The sequence below is a fragment of the Hydra viridissima genome, unplaced genomic scaffold (assembly GCF_058129835.1).
Source record: "Hydra viridissima isolate aposymbiotic clone 2 unplaced genomic scaffold, HvirCarnegie_v1 scaffold_1, whole genome shotgun sequence".
Classification (NCBI taxonomy): domain Eukaryota; kingdom Metazoa; phylum Cnidaria; class Hydrozoa; order Anthoathecata; family Hydridae; genus Hydra; species Hydra viridissima.
Window position 1 is genome coordinate 32,619,268 of NW_028324300.1, and position 21,700 is coordinate 32,640,967.

A 21,700-nucleotide genomic window follows, 5' to 3' on the forward strand; every position below is an offset into this window, starting at 1 on the left:
AATATCATAAAAGAAAAGTTTAATTTTTAATTTTTAGATCAAAAGAACAAAAAAACAAAATCATTGAGTCATTTTATGGCAAAATCAATAAACTTATAAGGAATAAAGTGAGTATTTCTTTTTTCTTTATTTAAATAAAATTTGCATTCTTTTGAAAAGATTTTTCTTACAGCATGCAAGTGAAATTTTGGACAAGGTTTATGACAAGTATGCAAGTAATTCACAGAAGTCTAAAATGGTGGAAGAGTTCTATGGTCATGAATACACAATGCAAAAGGTAAAAATCTAATAGAGGTTTTCAATTATTTTTTTGTTTTGTTTAAACAGGATCAGCCTATTCCTATTATGAAGAGAACATTAGAACTCTGTTTATCTACACTTAACTGCAAAATTAACACACCACTTTTACATTCCGACTTATTTTGAAAATTGTTATGTATTTCTCGGATTTATCAATTACAAAAATGATAATGTTTATTGTTATGCCTTTTGTAGGTTTTATTCTGTTTCCCTTATTTAATTTTGAAATTATAGTTTTTATATTAAATTATAGTTTTTATATTAAATTATAGCTTTTCATAAGTAGCATGTTTTGCTGTAATGAAACATCACTTCTAAAAGGAATGTATGTATTGGTTTTAAATTGTTTTAACAGTAAAGATAACTGTCATTTGAGCAACACATCTGTTTGCAATCAGTGTTCTAGACGAAGTTTAAGTTGTGATAAATGTGTTGCAATTGTTACTTTGTCCAATGTAGGATTAACAAATCACCAACTTGGTTGAAGATTTGGAGTGTCTCGTGCAACAGTCAGTAGGGTTCTACAAAGGTTTGTAGAGACCAATGATCACTCTAGATGACTTGGCCAAGGTAGATCACAAGTTACCAATACCATGGAGGACTGATTTTTAATTGTTCGAACACTGAGAGAACTGTTCACTATTGCACGAAGTCTCCAAATATAGCTTACTGAGGTTCATGGATCTGCTGTTAGTCAAAATGCCATAAGAAGAAGACTTCATGCTTTAAATTTATAACCTCAGGCTGTAGCTACTGGTCCTAGATTGTCTGTAGACCATTGAAGAAACAGACTGGCTTTTGCAAAGGGGCATATGTATTGGGAAATACATGATTGGGGACAGGTCTTATTTACAGATGAGTGAAGGTTTTGCTTTGTAAGTTCTGATCACCGCCCAAGAGTGTACAGAAGACCTAATGAAAGATATTTTGCTTGTGACATTCAAGAAACCACTTTATATGGAGGCAGCTCATTGATGATATGGGGTGGAATATCTTTAACAGGTTGCACAGAGCTTTTTATTGTTGATGTTGGACATCTGACTTCTCAACAATACATAGCAGACGTTTTAGACTCTTGTGTACTGCAAAAGAGTTTTTGCACTGTACATTGGAGATGGATTCCTTCTAATACAGGATAATGCTAGACCACATTTGGCACATACTGTTACTGAATACTTAAATAATGTTAGTATTCAAGTTTTGGAGTGGCCAGAATGCAGTACAGATATGAAGCCAATAGAGCATCTTTGGAAGATAATGGGACACTGTGTTAGAAAACAACATCCGCCATCTAACAGCCTAGACAAGCTGTGACAAAGTCTTATCTGCAAATGGGACGATGTAAATCAAGAAACAATTAAATCTCTAATTGAAAGTATCCCATGGTGCTGTCAGGCTGTAATAACATCGCCAAACATTTTTCACTTATCAATAACTAGTGTTACCACGTCAGGTGGTAACACTAGTTATTGATAATTGAAAAATGTTTCAATTTAAGCTGTATTAGTGTATTAAATGAACCATATTTTTGGTTTTAGTTCTTTTTTTCACCATCCTCAAAGTCAATTTTATTATTATCATTGAAATAGTTGTGTATCATTGAAATAGTTGAGTTCATGTGCTCTATTCTGTTAATGTGTTCTATTCTATGTGAAAATATATGATGATATTGATGACAATTAAAATAAATCGAAATGTATAAGTGGTGCATTAATTTTGCACTTAAGTGTATTTTCCCTCCAGAGTGTTTATTTTCTGTCCATGATTAAACATAAAGTTTAAATAAAAGTGTATTTTAAAGAATATTTGAATTGCTTTTAAAGGAGTTAGCCAATCATCAGGTATGATATCTAATTTTCTTGATAAATCTGTATAGTATGAACGTTATTCACTGCACATTTAACATTAATTTTAACTACAACCTTTTAGTCACAAAGTTTATTGTTTTTTGAAATTTTTTCATGTTTTTATTCTGCAATATCTTTTCACACTTAATAAGAACTTCATTTTAGCATCTAAGAGATTTCAGAAATGTCCTAAGGAACTCATCTCAATGCTTCAGAATACATTGAGAGACAATTTTTCTTTGTTGGGATTGACAAATCTCTGTATTGTAAGATATGAAGAAAATCTCAGGAAAAAATTGCATCACCAGATGTTTAACAAAGTTGTTTGAGTATGTATTAAAAAGTTTAGGAAAATGTTCAACTCCATCTTGATAACAGTTTATTTTTTCCTTACATTTTCCAAGTATCTCTGCTCAAACCTTCTAGTTGGCTAAAACCATGTCACAATAACATTTCATGTAGCTATGTTTCCTTTTTGTTACAGCTGCATGAATTGTGATCATGACATGGTCTTAATTTCTGCATAATCAGAATATTTACATGTAGTTGGTATTTTAGGAAACAAATAAGTGTTAGATTCTTGTTATAGAGATTTTGATTGATTGCAAGGTAGGTTGTTATGAACAGCCTAGTATTTATGTACATGCTTATAATCCAGATATTTTTTTTCAGGTTGTTTCAGGGCAAAACATTACTGAAATTTTATCTGCAGATGATGATGAAAAAAAGAAAACTGCAATTTTGAAACATATGAAGGAATTGCTAACTAATCTTTGCCAAAAGTATTACTTACATTAAAATTTTGTGCATTGTTTATTTAGTAATCCAAAAAAGCTCATAGTTAAGTTGCACAGGTTAATTAAAATCACAATTAAAACCACATTAGTTTATGTTTTAATTGTTTTATGTGTAACTTTGCTTAAGAATATCTTTAAGTTAATTGAATTTTGATTGTCTCTTGACTTTTACTTTAATTGTTTAACACAACCGCAATTTTTTAACGTTTGTAGATGAAGTGATGTAGAATATTTGTTTCATCTTTTAAAAGATAATTTCATCGTTTTAAGATGACGATGTTTTCAAAATAATTTCAGACAATCCTTACGTTAATTAATCTCCTTTGGTTTAGTATTTACCTTCTTATTTTAGAGATGTAGTCACACACAGTATTGTACATAGAGCTCTCTTTCAATTCTTTAGTTATGCTAACCTTCAACAAAAAATTGTAAGACTATTTTTATATACTATATCTAATGTTGAAAAATTCAATTATGCTCCTTTTAATGAAATGCTTTTATAATTTGTTGATTCAATCTTTCAATCATTTAGGATTTAGTAGAAATTTTAAAAGAAAGTATTGTACATGTATTGCATACTAAAGATGGAGCTCGAGTTGCAATGAATTGCTTTTGGTTTGCCTCAGTCAAGGTTTATAATTTGTTTACAGTTTTGGTTTGCTTAAAATTTCTAAGTTTACTATTATCTGTTTATAAAGCATTTTAAGGTTGTTTATTTGACAGGACGGAAAATATATTTAAAAGTCTGTTTTTTTTTTTTGTTTTTTTTTTACAGGACAGAAAATATATTTTAAAGTCTTTCAAGACCTATGTTTTAAAAATTTGCAAGGTAAGACAAATTTTTATCATCTCCTAAACATAATATTCTGGTGCAATTATTGTAGTATAATTGTTAATGCAGGTTAGGTTCCTACCTACAACCTTTTGTTTTTTGAAATATTCTTATTTGCAATTTTAAGACTTTACTTTAAACATGTGTACATTGAATCCATGCACACAGAAAGCATTTATATCATGTAACTTTATCACAAGAAGTTACAAACACTGCAGACCAGAGATTAATCATGACAATAATTGAGCTGAGTGTTAATCTCAATTGGTTTAAAAGAGAAGAAAAGGGGATCACAAAGAGGTTGTGTAAATTGAATGTGCTCAATAGTGTTGAGCACGATGGACTTAACTTGGCTTACCAAATTTGCATATGCGACATTTTGTATTTATTTTACAAAAAGTTATAAAATATCTGAGCCATATAGATTAATACAGCATGATGGCCTAAATAAAAATATTAATACTACGTGACGGTTGTTAAAAATTTTGGTTGTAAAACGAAAAAGTCTTCTGTTGACCGTCACTCATTTACTTTTGGTTCAAATTTTGTGATTAGCATTTGTTGATTATAAAATCAATAGTAAAAATATTAGGCAATTTTGTTATTTGGATTGATTTGATCTCACCAATGATTTGAAATAGGAATTCCAATTCCTATATCAAATCATCGGTGAGGTTAAAGAACTTTCCAATTTACAAATTTTTTTTGTGATATAGTAATTTATTATATTTTAACATTTAGGAAGAATATGGTCACTTGGTTATACTTACGCTATTTGATACAGTGGACGATACCGTTCTTGTGAAAAAAGCTATTTTTCCAGTTAGTAAAGCTTGACAAATTCAAAAAAATGGAGGATTTTTAAAGAAAGTTTATTTTAATTTTGAAAATAAGTTTTTAATTCAGCGTAGTTTTTGCCTTATTTGTGACCAAATAAGTTTTTTTTATCCGAAACAAGTTCGTTTTTTTTTCTTCCAACATTAATTTTAACGATGTTCTTTTTTGACAAAGTGCTGCTTTTAATACTTCAACTGATAATCCTGCACATAACAGGTGCTATAGAACATTATCATTTTCAGGAAATTGTTGCCAGCCTTCAAGAATTAATAGAAGACTCATGGGGTCGAAAAGTGATTTTATATTTACTTAAACCACGTTCCAAGTCGTACTTTTCACCTGATATTTTAAAAATCCTTCAAGAAGGTGACAATAATCCATATAGGTATCTAAATAATTCCAGTTTACGATGATAGATAGAAATTCTAATTTATGATGTATTAAAATCATTATGTGGCTTAAAATCAGACACTTTAGTACGCATTTATGGATTTACATTTGCAGGTTTTAGTTTATTCAAAAAAATTTAACATTTCTAGATAATTAAAATTTAATTTTTTTAGTAAAAAAGAAGCCAAAATAAAGCAAGAAGAGTTAAGGCAAGGAATTATACCACATGTATTAGAGGTTATGTCTACTCATATTCAAAAAATCGTTACAAATAAAAGTGCTGCCATTGTTCTCCTTGCCACCCTTGAAGTTGCTACAGGTGAGATTGATTTTTGTGTCGAATTTTTTGCCGTTTTTTCAAGCTATTTTATAACTTAATTTAATAACATTTATTTTTTGATTAATCTTAACAATTTGATAACATTCATTCATAAATCTTAATTTCAACACAGATCTTCATCAAAATGAAAAGCTTTTAAATGATATTGCCGTCATGTTTGGATCCACATCTAAAAAGGACAAGGTTGCTTTTATGTTACTTTTGTATATTACTTTACATTTTTTAGAATTATTTTAAAGTTATTTTTTGTTTTTAACGAGTTTAAGGGTTGCTTTTTAAAAGGATGACGATGAACAACTGGTGTCCAATGAATGTGCGCATTTTGTACTTAAAACCATTATTAAGCAGGATCAACAAAGAATAGAAAGAGGTAACAAAAAGTAAAACAGGGTTGAGAAGAAAATGCATTAATTTAATTGTTACTGATTTTTTCAAACTTACGTTTACGTTGAGCGATTGTATACCTCTTTTAGTATTGTTATTATTATTTAGGTAGTAAAACATTGTTCTCGAACCTTCTTTGTAAAGCAGTACCTCAAGGGTACTTCGCAGATTGGGCGATTCATAACAGAGGTGCTTTCGTTCTCGTGAGGTGAATTTTTCGTCCTTTTTTAAATCAACTTCTTTAAAATTGTATAAAATATTTATGTTAAAAATGAATATCCGTTTATTGTTTTTTAAAAAAAGTACTTAATTTTCCGCCATTAGTTTGCTCGAATCTGGTATCAAATCGGTTATAACACGTGTAAAAGAGGACATGCGATTTTTAAAGCAAAATAATCAACCCCTTTCAAAAGGTTGCGAAATCTTACAAAAGTTATTGACCAAATAAACACCTGCAAAGTTTAAAAATGTCTTGTTAATAGCATGAACATCTATTGTATCTTCTCTTACATTAGAAAACTTTGAAAGCATAGCGGTATAAAGGAAAATTTTTGCTGAATAAACCAGGCCAAACGTTTAACACTAGTTTTGTTTGCTTTAAACAAGATGGGGGGAAGGGGGGGGCTTGCTGCCCTTTTGACTTCTGAGAAACTCTTAACAATATCTTGTAAATCATAGTGACACAAACGAAGATTTTTGCTCCACAAACGTTTGACACAAGTTTTGTTTAAATTAAACAAAGTGGGGGGCCAACTTCATTCAAGTATTTTAAGTGATGATAAGTTAAATTTTAACAAAGTGAAAAATTAGCATATGTAAGCCTTCCATTTTAGACCCTCACTTTCGTTAAAACGTCACTTAATTGCTAGAAGTCCGTAAAAAGAAGTTATTTCCTGCAATGTTCATTTTTAAAATGGTGTAACCTCATTATTAAAGCTGAAAGTGCAAGTACTCCAGTTTGTTACCACAAAACTTGCCTGTGTTTCAACAAAACATATACAAACAATTGCTGCAAAGACATCAAATAAATTTATTGTTTATTTTTCTTTTGACAACTTGAACAACAAATGAAATGTCTATACATTTAATAACCACACTTATGTTTTAAAAAGACATGAATAATTGATCTATTATCATACTTCATATGAAAATAAGTTCATAACAAGTCAAAATAAATTCTTGTTGATAAAACAAATTAAATAGGGTTCTTGATGATAATCAGGTTCTTTCTTTGACTGAATTAAAAACAATCGCCTTATTCTTAGAAAGTTGTGACCCAAAAATATAGAAGATAGTGGAATAAGATATTGACTATCATGAAGCTTCAAAAGAATCACAATACATACTTTCCTTAACATTAGTGTTCCTTCAATTTTTCTTATTTCCACAAATGCTGACTTAGTTGAATTTTTAATTCTAGAAAAAATATAGAGATATAAGTCCGGATCTGAATTTATCATCTAAAAACAAAAAGTATCCATTGACTTATTTTTTGACCGATTATTTGCCAGTTGATTATCAGAAGTTGCTTTCTAAATGAGTTTTCAGTTAAAATGAAAGTATTACTTAATACATGCAAAGTAGAAAAAACCTGGACTAAAACGTTTGAGCCTCTTGTTGAATTTAAGAGTTTCTATATTTGTTTTACAGATAAAAGTATTTTGGTAAAAATAAAAAGTAGTCTTAACTTGGATAAGAAATTAGAGACAATGACTAGAACTAATTCTGAAAATAAATTAATGGAAATCACTAATAACGATTTACAGGAAAAAAACTATATATAAGAAGTAGATGAAGTATTTTTTGAGATCAAATAAAGCTACATTTTGTTTCAGACTTTGTTTACTAAAATATCGTTTAAAGACAATAAAGAAGGATTAAGTTTTTTTCTAAACTAGGTTCTATATCATTTTAGAATCAGCAAAAATCTAATTCTTTTTTTTATACACCAGATGTATAAGCAATAGTCCACCAATCACAAAAAAGTTCCATAAAAGTTTGGAGGTTAATCAATGCAAAACAGAAAACATGAGTTGTTAAGAGATTTTTTTTAGAAAAACATACGACAAATGGAGATAAACAGAAAATTGTGAAGTTCCTGTTGAAAATAAGGGGACCATTTTGATACATTATACATATCGCAGTAGAGTCTGGACTGATCAAAAAGACATAAAGGATACTTAACAAAAAAAAAAAAAACTTTCTGAAAATAGATTGCTTTGAAGTAAATAGCTTGCTATTGATTAGATTGTTTTAAACCTTTAAAAGTGTTATTTTTTGGATATAACTTTTTATCTTATTTAGGTGTTTACCATTTATATCTTTAGTTTTGCATAAAAAGCATTATATATGTAATAGAGGGCCAATGAAATATGTACGCATTAGAGTGCCATTTGAAAGCTATCGTTTTCCAACTAAAAAAACGTTTTGTTTCCATTGGCACCCTAGCATATATGAATAATATTATTTTTTAAATTGAATTCTTATATAAATATAAAAACAAGTAATATTATTTTAACAAAAACAACATAAAACACCAATAGGAAACTTTTTATATTGTATGCTTGAAAGTTCTATTTTAGGAAGACGTGTACAATTTTATTTAAAAGCAAAGATATTGTTTTTTAAGAATTACGTATAAGAAATTTAAAAAACCTATGTGATGTCAAGCAATAAACCCTACTTTGAGGAATTTTTTTAAATTTATCTGTTTCCCACGTATTTTAGTGTCCACAATTAAGGTATATTAAAAAAACTCAAAAAAATAAATATTTCTTTTAGTTTTTTTGGTTCATCCTCCCAATTAGTTATTAGACTTTTTAACAGTGCTTTGTTCAATTTTTACTTTTGAATTGGTTCTTATATGCCTACCTATGCTATTTAGCCTACATTGGTCTACACATACTTTAGACCTAGATTGCAACTGTGCTGGTCTTCAAAAAAATTGTGTTTTAGCTATGCAATCAGGTGGGTTTGATAATTATCTCCGAAGGCTATTGATGTCACCCCTACTGTTTTTAAGCGTTGATTTAAATATTTTTTTAGTTGATTTTTTAAAGAAAAAAAAGTAAGTAATTTTATTTTGTTAATTTTTTAAGTAAAAAAAAAAGAATATACATTTAATTTATTAAATATCTTAAAATTAAAAACAAGTTTGCACATAATTTAAGTAGGATGTTAATGCCAGTGAGCAATAGAAAAAATTTTACACCAACTAACTGCCGATCGGATTGATAATTAATGGAATGCATGCCAGTTGTAATTTATCGTGAATAGTTCTAGCAATTATTTCTAGCTCATCTCTTTCTAGTTCTTCAAGTAAAATTAAAGATGCTTTTACTAACCGATTTTCAATAATTTTACCTCCATGGTAAGGATCTGGATCAATTGTTCGTTTTGGTGGTCCGAGAGGTAACTCCTGCTCTTTTTTATTATTCATCATATTAAACTTCTGGAGAATAGGCAACGGATCAGGTTTTATAGGTTCAGTTAGAAGGTCTTTTGATGAAGCATTGTCACTAAAGTTAGATGCTTCTTTGCTCAAAGAAGAGTTTACATGTTTTATATCCGACGTATTATCTTTTTTAATAGCACTATCAATAATATTACTTGTTGAATCAATAGTTGTGCCGTTATTTTCTTCTGCATACTTCGTCATTATACCTATCTTTTCTTGAATACTTAGATCTTTTTCATCGTTTTGAGCAATTGTTAGTGTTGTATTTTCATTTAATTTTAATTCCTCTGGAGCCATTTTTCTCTCATCCTCAGCTCTTTTGTAAGACTTTTTGTAATAATGTAAATAACGTTCCCCTTCTCGAAAAAAATCGTTTCTCATTTTTTCAATGAGAACTTGATTTAAGTTATGAGCTGATAAAAAGTTTGATCCACTCCTCCAGCCTCTCAATTCATTTACACCATCACCTATTATGTTAATCCACATTTTTGCTGACCATAGCACGCCTTTTGTTACAAGAGTTATTCCGCTTAATACTTTAGGCTCCATTTCACCAAGCCAACCGGTATATGGAGAGATTTCATGATTGTAATAGAAAATGGCATTTCCTTGTTTAGGCTTTATTACCAAGTTATTTAAACTTTTTGATGGGACTTTCTCACATTTTTTTATTAAGTCTTCTTTTAAATCCTGTAAAAACGAAAAGCTCACATTAGTATGGTGATATGTTAATATAGCAATCTTTATTTATTGTTATTAAAGCTCTTCTTTTATTTTAACAATAACCAATTTTTGTTTATATTGAATATCCTAAAATTTGAAATAAGTTTCATACATTCCAAGAGAAAGTATTGTTATCAGCCAATGGAAAGACAACTTCTCCACCGGATTCCGTATCCTTCAAGAATATTCTCATTGTCATATATCTAAATACGTAAATTAATATGCAGACATTCTATTAATTTATGCACTTTTGAGTTAACAAAAGAAGTTGTTCTAATAATAACATGAATCTTTTGTTTTTGAATTCGGAAAATAAAAAGATGAAATCTTGAGAATCACCTGCACATTCGACAATTCTTCTTTCCGTAAACACAACACGGCTGGTTATCCATATTGTTAGACGAATCGTACTGGCAATGTGAAAATGAGCCGACCTCGTTTGCTGTTATCTAGTTCATATACAGTATGGGTATGTTTAACTGTTTCCTATAGTTTTAAGCCAAATATTGTAGAAATATTTCTTCCTTACCTGCAATGGCTCACTCTCTGATATGATTTCTGTTGGAATTCCCGTCAAATGTGCAATTCTGCATTAAATGGAATTTACATCGATGATTTATAAAAGATAACTTAACAACGCATTTTCTTCTAGAAACTTAATATATTTTTTCTTTTTGATACTTTTGATTTTATTTAACTATATACCTGTCATGGAAATCTTCTAACAAGTTTTCATAAGCTAATAGCTCATCTTCATCATGCCATAACCATGTTTGACGAGTGTTATTGACCCGGCGTTGTTGCTTCTCAAATTCCCATTTAACAAAACTATGCTTAAGCTTCTGTAAACCACCATTTGAAAGTTCCCCGTAACTGATGTAATCTAAAGAAGTTTATAAGTTTGGAGTTTTTAAGTTTTTTATCTATTTTTTTAATCTTAGTTAACAAACTTTTGTTTTTCCGTCGAAAACAACGAGTTTAGTGAAACTTACCGTCCTTATCTTTATCTAATGCAGCATCTTTTATACTAGAGGAAGAAAATTAGCAAACATTTTATTTATACCTCAACTTTAAAAACATTTTATTATTGGAAATTAAATTCTTATATTTAAATCTCACCAATCTGTGACGTCATCAAAAGATAAGTGAAGGGCGTTCAGTTCAGGAATAGAGTACACCTAAATATATTTTTTAAAAGTTTTTCAGTATGCTATTGTCCCAAATGTCAATACTGAAACAATACCGCTTTCAAACAAAATTATCTAATAAATATAAGTTTATCAATTACTTCATTTGATAAAATGCTTTTCTGATCAATACCGAAAAGATCGCAAATTTTTTATCTGCTAACAAGTATTTCTCACCTTTTTTAGTTTATTGAGAAATAAATCGTTATCAAGTATAAATTCTCCTTATCGTATTCAACTAAGCAACAATATTATTGCGAATTTATTTTAGACTCACAATAACTATTAAGATGTTACCTCTTCTAATGATAGATGTCCATTAAAGTCAATATCCCATCTGTCAAAGACCACTTGAGTGATTTGGTCCGGTAAATATACATAGGCAGGGCGGGGTTCAGGCGTTTTTAACCCTTTTTCTAGAGCTAGGTCAACAATAAGTTCTGTTTCGTTCTCACTGAGAAAATTTGAAACCTCTAAAATGATTTCAACAACAAAAAACGCTTAAAGGGTTTTTATAAATTTATGTTTCTGGCATAATATTTTAACATTATCCCGAGATAAAAAAGATTTTTTTAAAAGTATTAAAAAATCCTGTTTCTTTATATGCTTTTTTTTTTGTCTTAAAGGTAATTTCTTAACAATAATACATTTCATTAACATAGTGCCCGATCCTAACGTTCGCGAGGCCCCTCCAAAATTTCTGACACCATTTTTTGCCATTACTTTTTAAGTAATTAATATTTGTAAAGCGACTGTATATAGATATTGGTTTTAAGAAATAAAAAAAGTAGAGAAGAATTTATCTTTTTTACAATTGCAATCAAAAAGCTACTGTTAACTCTTAATGATTTGTTTATCATCGATGATTTATTTAAAATTCAATTGTAGTCTTTATTGTGACGTTAAAGATCACGGAAATGGTTTTATGTTTTTTAGCTTAGAGAAGCTTCGGTCTTTGGTTGTAATAAACTACGAAAATCAAAGCTTTTGGTAATAAAGTGTCAATTGTGCAAAAGTTTTTTTATTTTGATATACTTAAATGTGCGAACATTTTTTATATTAAACGTTTTTATATATGTTAAAGTTTCTAGTTTATTTTTTTAACATTATCAAATTGCGGAATTTTTTCATCCCAGAGGCTTTTTTGAGATATAGAATTGTCAAACCCTCTCCTCCTCAATTGGGAGACAAGAAATTTTTGTTTAAGGTAAAATTAAAGTTAAAAAGCATACAAGCAGTTTAATTCTTACCAAAAACAAAGGGCTTTAAGCTTAAAATCCTAATTGACATTTTCTTGCCATTAACACTCGTTTCTTCAGAATAACCAACCTGTTAGATTTAATGTAAATTAGAAAGTAAATATTCGACTTAAAAATCTGTAAAAGTCTGTGAAACTGGAGAAAACATTTCACCTCCTTTAGTTCTCTTCTAGCTAGTGCTAAATGCACTTTCTGAAACCTTGGTCCGAAAATTTTGGCTGGCTTTTCTTTACTACTTAAATCACCAAGACTTTCTTTCTTACATGCTTCAAAATCTCCTTTAATCTTGCATTGGTATTTGTTTGATTGAGCAAACAAAGTGCTCAAAGGCAGATGATCAGAAACATGCTCGTCGGATTTCAAGGCGCTTGTATTTGTTTGATCAAATTTCAGGATCTTGCATTTAGTAAAGTCTGCCAACAGAACAAAGGCAGTTGCATAAAAGAAAAATTGACACATTAAGAAAGGCGATCGGTATAAACTCCTGTGCTTCTTTTCTCAATTTCTTTAAGTAAATATCCTTCATTAACTCATTTTCCGTTAAAAACAATCCAAATAAACAAATACATTATGAAATATTCAACACTGCAAAATGCGAGTAACTTAGTAAATTCTTTAAACATTTTACATCAATTTTGATTTTGTAACCACTTTTACTCAATCTTTTTTTAAGAATAAAGAAATTAGCGCTATAATTCTTCAAAAAAACTGGTTACGAGTGAGCTTTTATACAGAAAAACCAATGCTGAAGAATCAGTTTCTAAGGTACTCATGAGATCATTATATGAAGTAAATAAATATGATTAATGGCGTCTTTATTAAGTTTTAGGTTTTAAATATATAATATGTCAGTAAATATGTAATAGTTTGCGAATTTAATTTTAATAAAAATTTTAACGAATTAATTATTTACACTTTGATTAGCACATTTTCTACTAATGTTTGTTAGATGAAATTTTTACGAATCATTAAATAAAATAAAATATTGGTCATCAACCTATCAAATTGATGATTGAGAATCACAAAAAAACTGCAATCAAAACTTTCACGTAGAATTAATTGCTTTTCAAATTAAATCATCCCGAAATATATGCGCATACTCAAAGAGATTTTGATAAACATGAGTTACGTGCGGCTTTTAGAGTTTTGCATTGTGATCAGCAAGTATTTGTGCGATTTTCCGATGTTGCCTACGCATTTAATTGCAAAATTGAAATGAAAAGATATCTTTATATCTTAATTTTAAGTTTTACAGCTATTGAAACATATTGCAAAGATGAGATAAGTTTAAATCATAGAAGACAAATAATCGAAAAATATTTGTCTGAGAATGAAGATGTTACACCGAAGAAAAATTCAGAAAACCTTAATACAGAAAAAGTAGACGAGCAGCTAAAAAATGAAAAAAAAGAATCAGAAGAATTAAACAAAGACATTTTAAAATTTAAAAGAATAAAGTTACCAGATGTGAAGGCAAAAGTTGGAAAAGAAAGAATTGTGGAATTGCCAGGGAATGTAGAGGCTACAATGAGAGTAATAAGCAATAGTCCCTTAATTATTGGTATGTGTCTATAATGTTAATTGTTCAACAAGTTATACAAATCCTTTAATTAAATTAACAAGGCATTTTGAATCAGTTTTTTAAAAAATTCTCTTTTTTGTTATCAGTTTAAAAATTCCATCTGTAATTAGCACCTATTCTTATTACTCAGGCCAGCTATAAAAAAATATTTTTCAGGATTTTGCCTCATACTTATGTTTCTGATTGTGCTTAATCTGAAAATAGGAATAAAAAAGCCATATGACTGCTTTTTCATTTTTAATAATTTTTATAAAAGAACTTTAGGAAAGTAATTAAGCTTTCATTTACCAGCCATTTAAATCTAAAAAAACAGCCTTAAATAAACTTCTTTTCGCAATATTGTCGAATAACTTTAAAATTTCATTTAGTTTTTTGATGTCAGATCATAACTTCTGTTTCCAATTTTCAGAAGTCGAAGTCTGCGTTTTTACATTTTCCGATTTAGACGAAACGTCAAACATTTAATTAACAAAATCCGTGTTTAAATCCAGTAAAAAGCGTGTTAAAATCAAGTTTAGTTTTGCAGGACAGTTCTGCAGCTTTAAGTTTGTCACCAAGACTTTTACTCCCAATAAATTCACTACTTTCTTTTAAGCATAGACCTATATGAGATTGACGTGCAACCTATTGTTTTACATCAAAGAGGCCGCAGAAATCAGCGAGCCATGCGAGTTTTTGACAAATTCTAAATTTTCACGCGTCAACAAAAAAATCTATTAAAATGGCTGCCAACAGTTTTAAAATAGAAACTCTAATCACGTGGTATTAGTTTAAACTTTTATAGCATTTGTTTAATAAGACTGTTCAGGATAAAGTAACTACTTCACGCGTTGACAAATTACTAAACAAATTACACCAAAGTAAAGGAAATTAGTTGTCGGCACGAACAGATTTTCATCATTTTTCCAAGATAAACATCTGTAAATATGGGAACTTTCATCGTGTAAACAAAGTTCTTTCAATAATAAAATAGATCTGTAAGGATAACTTTAAAATGACTAAAAAAAAATATAGCGAAATATAAAAAAGCTTAAATAAAATTTTTTGTCAAGGTCTGGTTCCATTCAACTCCTTGGTCCTTCATTCACCAGGCTTTTTTTGAGTATTTTTTCCGATATGACGCCATTTTTTACCTCGACTACTCTATAAGTTCCATAATATATATTCCATTATGCATTATTTTTTTAGTAAGTGTATTTTCTAATGGGCTTTTTTATAATTCATTTGATAAAGCAAAACCTTTTAAAAAGTTATTCAAATTTACAATTATCTTGCAAAATGCGGCCAGATATCTCATTTTTTCGTTTTTCATATTTCATATATTAATTCATCTGTCATAAAAGGGACATAATAATTATTTTTTTCTTTTATTGTATTTACATTCATTTTATAAGTTATCTACCCTTAACTGTTTATATTTCTGTTGTTAAACATAAAAATAGAAAATTCTATAATATTCATAAACTAGAAGTGTAATGCAATATAGTTGATGGAGTAGTTCCCTGGACATGAAACCAATATGCTCACGGTAGCTACAAAACTAGTTGATATTTTGTATTATTTATTATATCTCTAGTTATACGTGTACTAAAGTAGTTAAGTAAATGATCTCAATTTCTATATTATCATCACCGTTATTTCTTAAAATATTAAGAATATCTAGTAAGGGTCTGCGTCTCGTTATTTTTTTTATCGAGACAAGACGAGACGATCCTAAAAGCTTTGTCCCGATTAGCGATAAAAATCGAGACAATTTTCAATTTTCACTCGAAATCCGGGACGATACCGAGACGAGACGAGATGTCCCGGACAAAATAGGAGCTTCACAATTTCCCGGAATTTACATCTTTTTAACAAGACATAACAAGACATAATGAGACATATTAGTTAATCCTTAATGTGAAATTTAAATAACGAATTTCTGGCGCAATCACCATTATTTATTTCAGCTGCTATTATTGATATTGTTATACCATCTACATAAACACAGCTTTATAAAAGTTAATGGTAGCTACTGAAATCAGGGGGAAAAAAATATTTTTGGGATAGTATTTAAATCTTTCCACTAAAATATATTGGAAGAAGGAGATAAATGTGTCCAAGGGCTAAGTTTCTGATCATTTAATATTGTTTACCGCTGAGGTCAGTATTCACTTCTAATGCAAGAGTTTGTTTTACACTTATATTTAAGGGAAAGGTTATCCAAAGTGTCTAACTTTTTTGATCTATAAAACATTTGACTTTTTTTAAAAAGTGTAATTCTTGCAGAGACTAACAATAGAGCATGATGTTCAATACCTAGTTCGTTTATTTCTCTTTTTCTTTGCTCTCCAAGGACCACCCATTGTTTATGGGGTTTTCCAGAACCAAAATGGCTATTTTTATTGGTCATAAGATTTTCTTGAAGCCATTGGTATTCTTTTTCTATAAAAGAATCATAATTTCTACCACAATGTTTTAGTTTTTTTCTTCACTTTTAAAATAAATCTATCTAAAGTAGCATTAATTTATGTTCTATTTGCTAATTTCTTCAGTTTCATTTGATTTCGTTTAGTAAATCCTTCCAAATTCGTAATTTATCCACTCCTAATTCACGTATATTCGGGATAAGATCTAATCTTTTTGTTGTTATTGTTTTTAAAATCATTAACATATATCAGAAACATTTTTGAGTACTTCATGTCATTTTTCACTTCACACTATTTAACATTTTATGTTATAACTTCTTTGACAATTATCACATTACGTTCGCTGTAATGTTTAAGTAAATAATGTTACTTGTATATTACAGGAAATACTGAAGCTGTTAAGTAATGCTATTTCAAATAACTAGCACTTCTTGAATAGTAAATCATTATTCAAATTAAAACTTTTTAACAAATTTCTAAGTAGCATATGATGACAAAAGTATGTTTCTTGAAACTATATTTGATATGTTGAAACAAGTTACACAAGTAAAAAACTTAAATTCAAGAAATACAATGTCAATGAGTCCATAAAAACCTTATTTTCCGCCATTTTCATTTATTTTGATATTATAAACCCATTGTTAAAAAAAGGGTGATAGACAAGGTTTTTATGGGTTCATTGACATTTTTATTTCTTCAAAAAATATATAAACTTATAAGATTATCTTTAAAGTAAATATAGACTTTAATTTAGTAAAAGTTCTCCATTTTTACTAAATAAAAGTTTCTCATTTTTTTAAATTTCTTTGAAAATAATATAAAAATTTTTAACTTCTTTTAACCAAAAAATGTAAAATTTATTTAATTTATTTAAAATCTTTTTTTACTTTTTAAATAAATGATCATTCTGATTTAATATTATTTAAAAAAGGGCACTGTATTTACCAAAAAATTGTGAGGGGTTTGGTGCCATTTTTGTTGTTGTTTTGAGTCACTGTGCGTCATTTCTGGCTGGCAAAACAAACTTGGTTGGCAAAAAATTTTCTTCACTTCGAAAGCGCGATTTAGATATCTAGTTAATATAATTGATCTGTCTCATAGCGTTTCGTAATTATCCGGGACACAGTTTTTATATTCCGAGAAAAAATTTATGTCCCGATTTCTAACTTTATTCCGCGATAATCATTTCCTTTGTCTCGTTATTTTTTTCCAGGAAATTTCTCGTCTCGTTACGCTTTTCCCGGTTCATTTTGAGAAAACGATTCCGAGACGTAGACCCTTAATATCTAGCTATGTAAAATTAAGCTTAAAACCTGATTCTATTGCTGCTATCTTGAATAACTAAAAGAAAGTTGATGTGACTGGTTAGACGATACCTTAAATTTTCGACGAATCCGACAGACTTTGATATAATTTAATTTCTATTGTTCAAAACAAAAGATTTGTAGCAATGCGCAACGAGCATGGTTCGCAAAAAAAAAAACAAAAGGTTGCAAGTCTATCTCTTATAGGTCCATGTTTAAAGCAATGATATATTATATATACTAGATGTCTAACTTCGATCCGAAATGTGAGGCCGTGGGAGCCATTTCTAATTCGGGCAAAAACGTGTATTTTTAACTTTTATTTCGCACGTCGGATATAGTTTTTGCCCTTATTACAAATGGCGGATTCAATTTGAAAACAAAAAAAGCGGCTTCACTTTTTGTCCAATAAAATCCCGCAAGTTAGACATCTAGTATATATAATATATCATTGGTTTAAAGTAACAGCGTTAATCCATTACGCTTTTTTTTAGCCTATGTAGTTCAATTCGAACATTCATAAACAACAGTCTATGAATGTTTACATTGAACTACATAGGCTCTATCTCTTGCAGGCGGCATAAAATATAATTTAAAGCAAAATTTTAACTGTTTGCTAATTAAACAAATAAAACTGAAACAAGCTATAAAAAATAAGGGTTTGTGTCTCAAAACAAACACTATCGCTTTACTATTTTTCAACGAAACAAGACCATAAGAAACAAGACCATACGAGAAAAGGCATAGTCTCGTAAGGTGTCGTAAACGAGTCTAAGATAATAAAACTATGCTTTAATTGAGAATTTAACGAGACAAGTCTCGTAATGTTTTAGTTTGAGAGTCTTTTTTGTTAAAGGAACAAATATATATATATATATATATATATATATATATATATATATATATATATATATATATATATATAATAATAATAATTTAAACTTGTTCTATTTTTCACACCAGTTGTAAATTATTCCAAAATCCTTTTTAATAAAATCAATATAATTGATAGTAGTTCGGTGGAAATGATATTTAACGTTTGATGTGATAACATCTTCCATAGCCGGTGAAACTTTTTAAACTTTTTTAATCTTAATTTTGTTTATTTTAATCTTCTTCATTTATTTGTTTTAATCTTTCTAGTTTTATTTTAAAGTGAAACTACGCACTCGTCAGATAAAGTTTGACTCCATTTGACTAATTTTTACTTTGTTAAAAAATTGAAAATGTAAACTAATTTACCATTAATTTAATAACTTCTCCAATGTAAGCCTCTTTTGTCCCCAAAAATGTAATGATGATGTATAATTTAGTTACATTAAACCTGAAAAAAAGTTTTATTTAGTTTTATCCTAAAAGTCATGAAATAGAGTTAGTAAATTATCGCCTAATCTCGTTTTTAAATTAGGAGGAAAATTATCTGTAAATTTTTTTTTCTCGTATCGTATCGTCTTTTAAAAAAATATTTTTTAGCTCGTTATGTCTTGGTTTAAACGAGATCAAAAAATAACCGTTTTAAGTATATTGAAGACGTAGATGCTTATTACAAATAGATTTCAGCCAAAAACCTGATTTCTTTTTAAAACAGCAAAAATTTTTGTGATAAAAAATTAAGCAACATCGCTCTTCAAAAGGCAACGCTAATTAAGGTCTTTTACGTCACATCATTATTTCATTTTCTTTTTTGCGTAGAGATTGAAAACTTTATTGACGAAGACGATTGTGAATTGCTGATTGATTTAGCAAAAACCAAGTCTTTGAAAGAAGTTAATCAGAAGTTCAATAGTATCGAATTAAAGAATGCAGAGGAAACATTTAAAGAGTGGGATTATAATCAGGATGGTTTTATTGAACCTGATGAGGTGAGACAAAAATGTTTGTACAAGTGTATATGTGTGTGTATGTGTGCGCGCGCGTGCGTGTAAGGATTTCTCTCTGTATCTTTGTCTAATAATATCTATGAGCTTTACATAAAAAAGATATTAGAAAGGATATTTTGATTATAGGATTTAATCAAAATTAAGCAATTTATTGAAATACAGACTCTAAAAAGTTCATACAAAAAAATGTAAAAGTTGAAAATTGTTTTTATTTGGCAAAGTAAATGCATTATCTTAAATTAGTACACAATAACTTTTGATAGCTATACAACTCTTGCCATCTGTTAAATTTATCTTGTTTAAGTATCTTTTTTAAAAAAAATGTTAAAAAAATCTTTCTTTTTTTAAGTTATTTATTTTAATAAAAATAAAGTTAGCAAACTTTTATTTCTTTAATTTTTGTCATGTTATCCAAACCTTGTTTTCACCAGTTTGTGGACATTACCTATTTTGATAAGTTATAAAACTGTTTTTTTGTGGAAAAGAAACTTTGCTTGCTACTTCTGTAACCTGTTTAACTTTTCCTTCAATGGACTGCCCATTAGAAGGCCTATTTGGAACACTCACAGGCTGAAGTATAATCTAAAGTTTTGTTTCTTCGGTTGTCACAGCACACATAAGAACAGGGTCATGGGAGTTTGTCCGGCCATTGAGCTGCTTAAGCGCTGATGCACCAAGGTTAATTTTTGGAGTTTTTCTAGCTCTCTCATTTGTCACCAAATTGAAGCTTTTTGTTGACAAGGCCACTAACTTTCACAGTTAAATCTATACTGTCTATTCTTTCTCTTTATTCTTTGAGCAGAGTAAGATGGACTCAGAAAAAGCATACCCTTCTGAATGTGAAACTGTTGGTGTAACAATATTTACTACTTCATTTGACTAGTGATTGAAAAGTCTAAGTTGATAAAGAATGTGTGGACCTTCAGTAAACCTGTGTTCTTTATCTCCAGCCAATACATTTCACTATGTTGTTTTAACATTAGTATAATTGCTGCCTATCCTTTTAGAGTTTTATTAATGCTTTTCTTTTTTTGAATTCAAATAAATTCTGAGCAAATATTTCAGCATGCTTCATATGTTTTTGAATTTTTTCTGGTGTGAAGTGGAAAAGTTACCTATTATTTTGTTCTTAACATACTGTATAGTATTCCTCTTTTATTGAAGCAGGGCATTTTTTGGAACCTTTAGATATTAACAAAACTTTTGTATTTTTAACTCTGCCATTAAAAAAAAAAAAAAAGAAATTTTCCTGCATTAATCTCATTGAACTCTTTCAAAAAAGAAAACAAAATTTTTTCTTGAGCTCTCTAAACTTTATTGTGGTCAGTAACTAAATAGCATCTTATATAAATATCCCTGTATCAATCCATGCTGCAGTTACAATTGCAGCTGTTTCCCACAATCCTGTACCATACTGCATGCCTCCTAAGGCTATATTAGTAACACCTTCATAAATCCTTTATCCTTTTATCTGATCCTGAAATTCATTTTGTTGACAGGTTAGATTATGTTTGATTTCAGCATTTAATGTTAATTTTTTTACTACTTATAACTGATTCTTTTACTCTGGAATTGAATTAATTAATAATAGTAGAATTGAAATAGTTTTGTGACATCATAATTGTAATCTGAAAAGTAATTTCTCTCTTGACAAGTAAAAATTTGGCAATTATTAGAATATCAAACAATTTGTCAAACAACAAATCTGTCTTTATCTTTTAAGCATAATTTTACCCTGAAAATCAAAAAGGAGAACATTCCATTTGCCCAATGATGTTGTAATAATATGATGCTCTATATGTGTTGTGAGATGCACAAACAAAAAATTGGTATTATTCCACTTATCAACTTTGAGAACATATTATCCATTAAGTATTTTATTGGATAGTATCTTTTGTTTCAGGTATTTGTTTCTTGTAAAAACAGACCATATTTGAGAAGATCTCTTGGTACAGGTAACTCTGACACATTAAGATCTTTTCCAGAGAATATATAATCAGAAGGCTTTGATCCTCTTTTCTTTCTTGTTCTTAATGATATTAAAACTGCCATGATTAAATAGGAAGTTTTATAATATGAAAACATTTATGTCATTTTTGCTTTATTGAAGAAATATTTTTTTACAATTATGCGTAATACTGCGACTCAGTTGAGTTTTTCCTAGTTCAAGATT

At 28.9% G+C, this 21,700-nt stretch overlaps 3 protein-coding genes across 6 annotated transcripts in view; 2 read left to right on the forward strand and 1 right to left on the reverse strand.

Moving 5' to 3' along the window:
• Positions 1 to 6,304, forward strand: part of LOC145192629 (pumilio homolog 3-like) — a 31,413-nt gene extending 25,109 nt beyond the window's left edge. For both annotated transcript variants that reach the window (XM_090093752.1, XM_090093749.1), the window contains 13 exons: positions 38 to 107; positions 173 to 277; positions 2,820 to 2,929; positions 3,297 to 3,372; positions 3,477 to 3,575; positions 3,720 to 3,773; positions 4,518 to 4,598; positions 4,856 to 4,998; positions 5,177 to 5,322; positions 5,456 to 5,526; positions 5,626 to 5,713; positions 5,836 to 5,935; positions 6,052 to 6,304. In XM_090093752.1, the coding sequence (XP_089949878.1) occupies positions 38 to 107; positions 173 to 277; positions 2,820 to 2,929; positions 3,297 to 3,372; positions 3,477 to 3,575; positions 3,720 to 3,773; positions 4,518 to 4,598; positions 4,856 to 4,998; positions 5,177 to 5,322; positions 5,456 to 5,526; positions 5,626 to 5,713; positions 5,836 to 5,935; positions 6,052 to 6,175 (1,267 nt within the window). In that variant the 3' untranslated portion in view covers positions 6,176 to 6,304. The remainder of the gene's footprint in view (positions 1 to 37; positions 108 to 172; positions 278 to 2,819; positions 2,930 to 3,296; positions 3,373 to 3,476; positions 3,576 to 3,719; positions 3,774 to 4,517; positions 4,599 to 4,855; positions 4,999 to 5,176; positions 5,323 to 5,455; positions 5,527 to 5,625; positions 5,714 to 5,835; positions 5,936 to 6,051) is intronic.
• A 2,498-nt stretch (positions 6,305 to 8,802) lies between these two features.
• Positions 8,803 to 12,970, reverse strand: LOC149894583 (transmembrane prolyl 4-hydroxylase-like). The gene is made up of 10 exons (XM_090071056.1): positions 12,507 to 12,970; positions 12,345 to 12,423; positions 11,392 to 11,567; positions 11,027 to 11,085; positions 10,900 to 10,934; positions 10,613 to 10,790; positions 10,437 to 10,494; positions 10,247 to 10,356; positions 10,020 to 10,110; positions 8,803 to 9,874 (listed from the first exon to the last, which is right to left on the reverse strand). The coding sequence occupies exons 1-10, from the start codon at positions 12,810 to 12,812 to the stop codon at positions 8,942 to 8,944; spliced, it is 2,025 nt and encodes a 674-aa protein (XP_089927182.1). The 5' UTR covers positions 12,813 to 12,970; the 3' UTR covers positions 8,803 to 8,941.
• A 330-nt stretch (positions 12,971 to 13,300) lies between these two features.
• The window catches only part of LOC145195560 (transmembrane prolyl 4-hydroxylase-like), a 34,298-nt gene continuing 25,898 nt past the window's right edge, over positions 13,301 to 21,700 (forward strand). The window contains exons 1-2 of one of the 3 annotated variants that reach the window (XM_090093790.1): positions 13,301 to 13,914; positions 19,340 to 19,509. In XM_090093790.1, coding sequence (XP_089949916.1) covers positions 13,569 to 13,914; positions 19,340 to 19,509 — 516 coding nt within the window. In that variant the 5' untranslated portion in view covers positions 13,301 to 13,568. Of the gene's footprint in view, positions 13,915 to 19,339; positions 19,510 to 19,579; positions 19,748 to 21,700 lie in introns of those variants that run through there. The other 2 variants (XM_090093799.1, XM_090093819.1) reach the window with 2 other exon arrangements.

Bases quoted from the DNA above. Each gene is read 5' to 3' on its own strand.
- LOC149894583 (XM_090071056.1), bottom strand. From the start codon at position 12,812: ATGTGTCAATTTTTCTTTTATGCAACTGCCTTTGTTCTGTTGGCAGAC. The intron at 10,791-10,899 runs GTAAGTTTCACT...AAACTTCTTTAG, and splicing joins ATTAGATAAAGATAAGGACG to ATTACATCAGTTACGGGGAA. The intron at 10,495-10,612 runs GTATATAGTTAA...CATTTAATGCAG, and splicing joins TTAGAAGATTTCCATGACAG to AATTGCACATTTGACGGGAA.